Source organism: Hordeum vulgare, chromosome 2H (genome assembly GCF_904849725.1).
Source record: "Hordeum vulgare subsp. vulgare chromosome 2H, MorexV3_pseudomolecules_assembly, whole genome shotgun sequence".
NCBI lineage: Eukaryota > Viridiplantae > Streptophyta > Magnoliopsida > Poales > Poaceae > Hordeum > Hordeum vulgare.
In genome coordinates, this window is record NC_058519.1 from 636,252,779 (window position 1) to 636,263,748 (window position 10,970).

The 10,970-nt window shown below is 42.0% G+C and overlaps 1 protein-coding gene and 1 pseudogene across 1 annotated transcript; both read right to left on the reverse strand.

Moving 5' to 3' along the window:
• Window positions 1–1,167: 1,167 nt before the first annotated feature.
• On the reverse strand, window positions 1,168–5,633 carry LOC123428160 (annotated as a pseudogene).
• LOC123428159 (receptor-like protein 15) lies at window positions 5,493–10,488 on the reverse strand. Its single transcript, XM_045112328.1, has 5 exons — window positions 8,819–10,488; window positions 8,584–8,730; window positions 8,272–8,493; window positions 7,946–8,161; window positions 5,493–7,861 (listed from the first exon to the last, which is right to left on the reverse strand). Exons 1-5 carry the CDS (start codon window positions 9,195–9,197, stop codon window positions 5,643–5,645), a joined length of 3,183 nt encoding a protein of 1,060 aa, XP_044968263.1. The 5' UTR covers window positions 9,198–10,488; the 3' UTR covers window positions 5,493–5,642.
• Window positions 10,489–10,970: the final 482 nt, after the last annotated feature.

Sequence of the window (10,970 nt, forward strand, 5' to 3'; positions counted from 1 at the left end):
TTTGGTGACCTACCGTCTAAGTAAAAAGATGTATGTGTATTAGGCTGAAGACTGGTACAATTATTGATCCAGATGAATAGATGCTTACAGTTGTTATTATTGTTTCTTGTAAAAGCTGTACATATATTATGGGTCAGAGGTAGTAGTACTTCACAGAAGGGGTTTCAGCACAAGTGACAATTAAACTTCTTATTACCGTTTCTCGTAAAAGCTATACCACCTTATATAAACCTGCAGATAAAAGACTTTAGCATGAGCCTCCAGCATTTGCTGTATATGTAAACAACCTGTGTGTTAGCAGATAATTCTGACTTTAGATGTCAATTGCAAGGTACTGCTAATTTTCTCAGTGCTAGTCCATACTAATCAAGTACACTCTGATATATGCTGCATAAGAAAAATAACAATCAGGTTTTACAGATATTTGGAAAATGCAGAATTTATAAATTATGCTTACAATATATAACCACACATAATACATTGCTTATAGTATTACATAACTAGAATGAAATCTAAGACATTGTCCACAAAGGAGTTGTTTTAACTAAGGATAACTTGACCAAGCGAAATTGGAAAGGAAATCGAAGATATAACTTTTATCAGACGTATGAAACAATTAAGCACCTCTTTCTGGACTGCCCTATGGCTAAAATCTTATGGCGCTCAATCCATATTACTTTTAACATTCCCCCGCCTACCAGCATTAACATGTTATTTGGGACGTGGCTGGACGGGGTTAATGTTTCTTTCGCCAAACTAATTCGAGTTGGAACCTCTGCACTTTTGTGGGCTATATGGAACTGCAGAAATTACCTAGTTTTTAACAGACAACAATGTATTAATTTTTTGCAGGTCACCTTCAGGGCTACCGCCTTGATCCGCATGTGGTCCTTACTCACTCCTGTGGAAACCAAGGAGCCTTTGGTTACTGGGTGTGCCCGATGGGAGATGGTAGCTCAGGCTATCTTCAGCCGATATAGATGGCGACATGCTGATAGAATAGGGAGTTAGTCAACTACGCCTATTTATATCGTCGGTTTTGGCGTTGGTCACCTTGTAATTTCTTTTCGCAGTTTTTCGATCTACTTTGTACTTCTGTTGGATTATTCCAGTACTTAATAAATGGCTGCATGCATCACTCGATGCAGAGGCCGGGGCGATGCCTCCTTTTCGAGAAAAAATAACTAGAATGAAATTGAGGAGGTTCCTGGATGTATACTTGCACATAAAGTACATACATGATACACGACTAGCTATTCTTCTTTGGGGTGAACTGCAGCTTGAGCATTACAGACCTCCCATACGGATGGCAAAATGAGAACCCAACAATGGCCCAAAATCCCAATACGAATGAAGCAACCGTGACAGCATACAGGGTTGGGTCACTGAGCGTCTCTCCCACGTCTTCATGTGCGACGGGATCAGGTGCAGCACACATGTTCCCTTGTGTAATTCTGGAAACAGTACCAAGTTTGCCAGAGAGCTCGTTATCATGCAAATCCATGAACATTAGACTTTCTCCTGACAGATTCTGGGGTATTGTACCTCCGAATTTGTTGTTATCCAGGTACAATTCCTTTATATTGTTGTACATACTGTTTACCCCACCAAAAAGCTGACCACCTAGCTTGTTGTTTGAGAGCTTCAATGTCAGTAGCAAGGAATAATTAGTGAACACACAAGCTGGAACTTCCCCAGAAAGCTTGTTGTTTGATAGATGTAAAATACTCATGTGTCTGATCTCACACAATGACGTTGGTATGTGCCCAACGATGTTGTTACTAGAAACATCGAGAATAGACAATCTTGGAAACAATGAGCCGATGTTGGCCGGCAGCTGTCCTGTGGCATGGTTCATGTGTATGTCGATACTCTGCAAAAAAGGTTGTGTATGCCATATTGGATCTATGGATCCAGTTAGCGAGTTATTTCCAAGACGTAGTTCACGTAGTGTGGCTTCCTCTGTAAACAACCAATTTGGCATGCTGCCTGACAAATTATTGTTGGACAAATCAAGTACCTCTAAATGACTTTGTGTGCGTAAAAAATGTGGTTCTTCAATAATGTTCTTCTCAAAGTCACAACCAGAAAGCACTAAGTGTTTCAATTGGAATGGTGGTGTCCATCCAGGAATATTGACATCAACAGCTAGGTTAGCATTGCCTAAAAGGTCTATCTCTTCTAGTTTTCTGAGGTTTCCAAGCCAAATGAAAGAAATCCTACCAGTCAAATTGTTTTGGTAGAACCGAAGACTCTTCAGTGACGACGAAAGATTTGAAGATGGATTAATTGAAATTGGTCCTCTGAATAAGTTTGATGAGAGATCTAAACGTTCAATATGTGGAAGTGAAAACAAGAATGTTGGAATGTTTCCGCTGAATTGGTTGAAACTCAAAAACAACTCTCGTAGGTTCTGGAGATTTTGAAATGCTGCAAACATAGGAAAAACCATGTAACTATTAGAAATCATGGCAAGATTACTTTTAGTGATATAAGTGGGAAATGCTCATGATGTACCTCGTTCACTCGGAAGAGCTCCACTCATGTAATTAGAGTCGAGCTTTAAGACTTCAAGTGGAACTGGTTCTGAAGTCAAATTAATAGGAAAACGTCCTTCTAAATTGTTGAAGGACAGATCTAGGAACTTCAGATGAGGAAGTGTGAATAATGACACAGGAAGAGATCCGCTGAATTGGTTGCCACGCAAATTCAAGTTCCTGATGTTTTTTAAGACTGCAATGCATGCATGCAGTATAAGGATTACAGGTGGCACAAACTTAAGTATAAACATGGAGTCCTTTTCAAATATAGGTAAGAACTTCTTGTTTTTTACCTGTAACCGGAATAGTTCCATTGATGAAATTAATGCTGAGATCTAACACTTCAAGTGCAATTGGTCCCAAGGATGAACTAATTGGAATCTGCCCACCAAAGTTATTTCCTGATAGATCTGGGATCTTCAGGCAAGGAAGGGAAAACAGCGATTCTGGGAGGTTTCCGTCAAAGCTATTCCAGGACATATTCAACTGTCGCAGGTTCCTAAGATTTTTAACAACTGCGAAGTGTGTAGAGACATGTGATGATTATGGATATGGAATGGCAACCTCTATACTGGTACTCCTACTTCAAGCTGTAAAAAATTATATTACCTGCGGCTGGAGGAATTTCATTCATTTTGTTATAGTTGAGAGCTAAGACTTCCAGTGAAGCAACACGCTCGATAAATTCCGGGAAACCCCCTCCCCGTGTAGTGTCACTGAGGTCAAGATATCGAAGCTTGGATAGTCCAACCAACCCTGCAAGTATTTTTGTTTGTAGCACTATGAGAATAAGAAGCTACAACACACGTATTGAAGAGAATTTCAAGCACATACATACCTTCCAAGCTTAGCAAACAGGGATGGTTGTATGATAGGTCGAGGTACTCAAGCTAATGGAATGCAGATAACACTGCTATGTTAAAATACCAAGGATCGCCGTCTGTTCTCTGAAAAAAAGGATCACTGTCTGTTCCCTCAAAATAAGGATCACCGTCTGCATCTGTTGTGACATATACATAGGAAAGGTTGAGATGAGACACACGATGGGTGCTATTGTTGCATTTCACACGCTCCCATGAGCAGCCATCATCACCATCCTCCCCCCATGAATCAAGCGCAACCAGCGAGCGAGCTCTTATCAGAGAAGACTGGATGTCCAGTAGAGCAGCTCTCTCCTCCACGAAGCAACCAAAGGACAAATGAAGCATGGACTGTAACAATGGAAACGGTATCAAAGACACTGATCCCCATGGGAAGCAGCTACCCATATTCAATAATATAATAAACTTTTTTTCTCTCCTGTCTGTGCACATATAAACTACTGTTGGGCTGTAATCCATAGACCCTGAGAGAAGAATGGTGAGCGGCTTAAACATTCTTTCGCTAGCTTCATGTACTAACTATAGCCAGGGACGCGCAAGGAATACAAGTCCAACTTGGCACACCTGGTCAGTTTACTTGGACCAAGACTTCAGACTTTCAGCCATCAATCATTGACCATGGAAAATTTTGTTGAAAATATATTGACATGCACTGACCAGGTGGACGGCCAATTAGTCACAGACGACTAGACTATTGCAGTTCTATAAACATCAGACAAAGACTTCTGCACACACAAGGGGGAGAAAAGGTGCCTAAGTGGACCTCTGCAGTTCTAACATGAAATCTCAAATTCAAAAACGAAGTAGCAAGATGTGCTTGAAAATAGCAGACGAGAAGAGACTGCACAAGCATGAATACGACTTACATGAGCACTTCTCGGCAGTGGCAGCTCGTCCAGATCACCCAAAGTTGTGTGAAAGGAATCTCCTTAAATCAGGAGTCCTATGTTGTCATCGCTCCACTTCAGAAACTGTTAGTGCTTCACCTTGACTTTCCGTCTCAATGAAACTTTAGAATCTGTCAAACATGGTGACCTGTGACCACATACATAATACATCCACAGAATTTATCCCGAAACAGACGTCCAAGACCCATTGGTAGAATTTTATCATGAAGGAGGTCATCTTCTCCGCCGTTGTTCGCGACATCGTGAGCAGGGTAATATCTCTTGTCGCTGGCCACTTCAGTGACCAAGGAAGCACAAAGGCTAAGCTACATAAGATAAGTCGTATGCTTCTTGCTCCATGATCACAGTTGCCGGTGGGAATTCATATTCCTTGTGTAATACGGCAGGAGGCGAGCAAACGCGCACCCCCCTGCATGATCTGCATGATAAATCATATGGATGTATCATGTATCATCCAAGACTTGTGGATAAAAACCCACAATTTGTGCAGTTGACATCTGATCTCGTGATACCAGAAAATACCTGGTATGCAATGCGACAGTCTCCATGGCCTATTATGAACAAAAAATAAAAATCAAGGTTAGAATCGAGAACATTGACCGAATATTTTGTATAGACAAATCACAGTCCTGCATAAAAAATGGCTTCCAAAATAGCCATAGGACATAGCACACATGTTGTGAAAGAAAATGCTAGTTTTTGGGTGCACATAATGAACATGGATACTTACAGTGACTTGGTGAACTACCAGTCTAAGTAAAAAGATGTTTGTATATTAGGCCAAAGAAATATATAACTCTTTATCTAGATGAACACGTGCTTACAGTTATTATCACTGTTTCTTGTAAAAGCTATACTAGTACTTTACAGAGTAGGTTTCAGCACAAGGGACAATTAAACTTCTTGTTATTACTGTTTCCTGTAAAGAACCTATACCACCCTATACAATTCCCTGCAGATAAACGACTCAGCATGAACCTCCAGCATTTGTTGTATATGTAAAGGGCATGGTGTTAACTAGCAGACAGTTCTGACTTTGTGCGAGAAGTGCAAGGATGCTCCTTACTGGTAATTTTCTCAGTGCTAACCTGTACTAATCAGGTACACTATGATACATACTCCATAAGAAAAAAAATTGGATTCTACAGAGAACACTTGGAAAATACAGAAAATCATGTGTACAAAATATAACCAAACAAAATCCATTGTTTATTGTTAATATTACATACCAAGAATGAAACGTCAGGAAGTTTTTGGTGTATACGTACACATATACTCCCTCCGCCCGACTAGTGATTTTTCCTTGGGACCGACTACAGCTTGAACATTACAGACCTCCCGTATGGATGGAATAATGAAAAAGCAACAGTGGCCCAAAATGCCAAAATAAACCCGGCAGCCATGACCATGTATAGGATTGGGTCACCAGAGGTCTCACCCACATCTTCCTCCGCCATGGGATCTGGACCGGGAGCGCACATGTTCCCATGTGTAATCTTGTGAAGGTCGGTGTTGGCTAGGTAGCTGTCCATGCCGAATGAGCCAAGCTGACCAGAGTTTGGTATGCATCCTGACAAGTTGTTGTATGCCACAGAGAACACCCCCAATGAACATAACCGTGCTAGCTGCCAAGGTATAGGTCCACTCAGCTCATTGTGTGAGAGGTCCAAACTTTCTATCTCCTCCATGCCGCCAAAGGTCGTCGGGATAGGGCCAACAAAAAAATTGTATGACAGGTTAAGGGATTTGATATGGCTCATATTTCCTAGCTCCCAAGGAATTTCTCCATGCAGCATATTCGCAGATAGGTCGATGCCGGACATCGAAACGAAGAAACTTCGACCATATGTGTACATATTCCCTTTGGTAGTAAAGCTAAAGCCTTTCAAGCCATAAGGATTGTCATATGGCCCAAGTGAGTATGGTAAACTCGTTAATGCTACCTGGAAAATTTGATCGCCCCTGTCACCTTTGAAAAAGAAACTACCAATACATGAGGGTAGTGAACCTGAAAGCTTGTTATGAGACAAGTCAATTATCCTCAAGTGCTGGAGTTCACATAAGTTTGTAGTGACCTGCCCTTCAAACTTATTTCCGCCCAAGGAAAGAAGCCTAATGTTATCAAGAGAACGTACCCAATCAAGGTTGCCTGCAAACTGATTGTTTCTGATATCCAAAGCAATCAGACTTGATGTGTTGAAGAAGGGATAAGAGATATGGCTAGATAAGGAATTCCCAGACAGGTTAAGGAAATGGAGCAACATGCAGCTACAGTTTGGTACGGACCCTGTGAGGTTGTTGCTGGATATATCTAAAAGTTCAAGTCTGGTAAAGCCGCAAATTTGTGGATGAATTTTGCCAGTTATACGATTGCCAGCAAGATTCAGGACTTTCAAGGAAGACATATTCCACAATGACGTATCAAGTTTGCCAGATAACTCGTTGTCATGCAAATCAATAACCATTAAAGTCCCTCCTGACAGATCACAACGCACCGCCCCTTCGAATTTGTTACCATCCAGGTACAGTTCCGACATAATGGACAGGTTATTCATTCCACCAAAAATCAGACCACCAAGCTTGTTGTTTGAGACCTTTAAGCTCAGTAGAATGGGATAATTAGTGAACACACAAGCTGGAACTTCACCAGAAAATTTGTTGTTTGATAGGTCTAAAAGCGTCATGCAATTGATCTCGCACAATGAAGTAGGTATGTGGCCAAAGAAGTTGTTACTAGAAAAATCCAGAATCAGCAACCTTGGAAACATTAAACTGATGTTGGCTGGCAGCTGTCCTGTGACATGGTTCATGTGTAAGTTGATAACCTGGAGAAAAGACTGGGTGTGCCATATTGGGTCTAGCGATCCAGTTAGCGAGTTATTTCCAAGATATAGTTCATGTAGTGTTGCTTCCTTTGTAAACAACCAATTCGGCATGCTAGCTGACAAGTTATTATTGGACAAATCAAGCACCTCCAAATGATGTTGTGTGTCTAAAAAATGTGGTTCCGCAATAATGCTCTTGTCAAGATCACAACCAGAGAGCAATAATTGTTTCAGTTGGAAAGGAGGTGTCCATTCAGGAATGTTTACATGGACAACTAGGTTAGCATTGCCTGAAAGGTCTATCTCTTCTAGTTTTATGAGGTCTGCAAGCCAAATGAAAGAAAATCTACCACTCAATTTGTTCTGCGACAATCGAAGACTCTTAAGTGACAGTGAAAGATTCGAAGATTGATTTATAGGAATTGGTCCGCTGAAGAAGTTTGATGAGAGATTCAACAGTTCAATATGTGGTAGAGAAAACAATAATGATGGAATGTTTCCAATTAATTGATTGGAACTCAAAGACAATTCTCGCAGGTTCTGGAGATTTTGAAATGCGAATGTTGGAATGTTTCCGCTGAATTGGTTGTGACTCAAATACAACTGCCGTAGGTTCCGGAGATTTTGAAATGCGAATGTTGGAATGTTTCCGCTGAATTGGTTGTTACTCAAATACAACTGCCGTAGGTTCCGGAGATTTTCAAATGCTGTGAATATAGGAAAATCACACAACAATTAGAAACAGTGGAAACCTTTTTCAATGATATAAGCAGAAAATGCTCATTATTTACCTCCTTCAGTCGGAAGAGCTCCACTCATGTTATTACCATCAAAATGTAGGACTTCAAGTGGAATTTGCTCCAAAGAAAAATTAATAGGGAAACCTCCCTCAAAATGATTTGATGAGAGATCTAGGAACTTCAGATAAGGAAGTCCAAGTATTGACACAGGGAGAAATCCACTGAATAGGTTGCCACCCAAATTCAAGTTTCTGATGTTCTTAAAGGCTGTGATGCATGCAAGTAGTATAATTATTACAGGTGCCATGAACAGAAAGTATGAAACATGAAGTCATGAAGTTCCTTTTTGGAATATAAGTAAATTCCTTTTAGTTTACCTGTAATCGGGAGAATTCCAGTGAGGTGATTACTGCTGAGATCTAAGACTTCAAGGGAAATTGGCCGCGAGGACGAACTTATTGGAATATACCCATCAAAGATATTGTTTGAGAGATCTAAAATCTTTAGGTGAGGAAGTGCAAATAGCGATGCCGGGAGGTTTCCGCTGAGGCCACTCATAGACATATTCAGTTCTCGCAAGTTTCGAAGATTATTGAAAGCTGCAAAGGAGTAGGGATGCAAGAAGGTTAAGGATATATGAAATGTCAACCTTGATCTCAGTACCTACTATAAGCAGTACACTTCTACACCTGCCTCTGGAAGAGCCCCGGTCAGGTTGTTAAGGTTGAGAGCTAAGACTTCCAGTGAAACAAATGCCCCGATAAATTCCAGGAAACCCCCTCCCAACGCAATGCCACTGAGGTCAAGATAACGAAGCCTGGGTAGTCCAACTAACCCTGCATGTGTTTTTGTTACAGCTATAAGAATAAGAAATGACAACACATGTGTATTGTTCTCAGAGAGAGTTTGTAGCCCAAACGCAACCTTCGAAGCTTAGCGAGCAGCCGTAATTGAATGATAGATCTAGGGACTGAAGCTCGTGGAATGCAGAAAACACCGACAAGTTTAAATACCAATAATAACCAGCATCTGTTGGTGCATATATAAGGGAAAGGTCGAGATGGGTCACTCGTCGGGTGCTATTGTTGCATGTCACAGTCTTCCACGAGCAGCATTCATCATCATCGTGCCCCCATAGATCAGGCGAAACCATGGAGTGTGCTCTCCTCAGGGAAGACCGGATGTCCATCAGCACAGCCCTCTCCTCCATGGAGCAGGCAGAGGACAACTGAACCATGGTCTGTAATAACAGAAATGTGACCAGAGGCAATGATCCCCATGGGAAGCATATAGTAGTACCCATATCTCTGGTAATGTGCTTTCCCTTCCCCTGACTGCGTACATATATACAAACACTTAGGCTGGGCTGTAGTGGCTAGCCTTAGAGGGAAAGATGATGAGTGATTTGACTGTTGTACTCGTCAGCTAAATTTGACTAGGAGTGCAACCTCGCACTCACAGTCAGTCAGTTTACTTGGACCAAGACTTTCGATCATCATCAACAGATTCCCCACCAAAAGATAATCATCATCCACAGAAAATCTTGTCGAAAATAATATTTCAAAGCATTCTTAAGATACCTCGAAACAGGCTTTCATCCCACTTTATTTATAAATAAACGCCAAATGACATACCAAGTGGTGAGGAAATCCTCATACAGATGACTGCATACACTTGGAGGGACGAAAGATGGTGACAGCTGATTTATATACACTTAGGTTGGGCTGTAGTGGCTAGACCTTAGAGGGACGAAAGATGGTGACAGCTGATTTTAGGGTTGTGCCGACATGCAGTTTTCATCCACTAAGTTTGACTAGGAGTGGGACCTAGCACACACAGTCAGTTTACTTGGACCAATACTTCACTCATCAATCATCACTCATAGATTTTCCCTGGAAAAAAAGTCATCGTCCATAGATTCCCCCCACCACTCCCCATGGCAAAAATAATTATCATCCACAGAAAATGTGGTTGAAATTTCTTAGAAAGCATTCGGCAGTTGGATGCCCAAAATCAGTCACAGAGAGCATTAGTTGCCGACTAAGGCATTTTCAAGTTATAACATCATCATATGGGGGCTAAGACAGTCAGGCACACACACATGATCCTTGAGATGACTACCAGGCTCAGGAAATGATATAATTACGAAGTGAGACAACCTGAGTAAGGGATATCTAAGGAGTACTACTGTACTTAGTACCAAATTCACAAACCGAATCGGAGATTTAGAAGAAATCAAACAGGATGCACCTTGAAATAGGAACCGAGGAGAGATGGGTCAAGGAGCACATGACCACAGCCGACGGGAGCGCTCCTCCACAGTTGCGGCTCGCCGCTGATTCGACAGGCATCGCCGCCATGGCTGAGACCTGAGAGGAAGACCGAGCGCCGTCATCCGCCACCCTAGCCTCCCGCGAGCAGCCGCCGACGTGCCGGCCGCTGAGGAAGGCGCGCGTGGGTTGCTGGCCCAGTGTCCTGCCCAGGGATTTCGCACTGCTGCAGGCGCTTGCGTCCGGTCGCCGGCGACGGCAGAAAGTGAACCCCTCCGCCGCAGTGCATTTTTCTTTTTCTCTTCTTGAGGGAACCTCCGCCGCATTGCGTGGGTCGACAACGAGGCCCCATGGATTATTATTTCATGGGCTTCTTTTTAGCTTATGGTACTGATGGGCCTCTTCCGCCGTTGAGCCCTTACTGCTACCTTTCTGATGTTTGCTTAGCCGCTCAACACGCGCAGCGACAATTTTTCGCCTTAAGCGACACAAGTTGCAGCTCTCGCTTAAGTTCTTTTTTTCCCACACACTATGGTCGGTTTTTTTCACCTCATAATTCTTTAGAATCATAATTTTGGAAAACTGTCCGTAGATTCGTCTGACCACAGAATTGTATGTCCAATTCTTTTGTGTGATTCTAGCATATAATTGTTGTATGAGTTGTGTGTTGAAATGTCTCAAACGTCCCTAGATTGAAATGATTGATGAATTGCAAACACTGGATTATTTCTAATAGTTTATGTCTAATATGAAAACAAAAACGAGCTGCAAATCTTGGAAGTGGCGGCCTGACAGGAAGGAGAGGA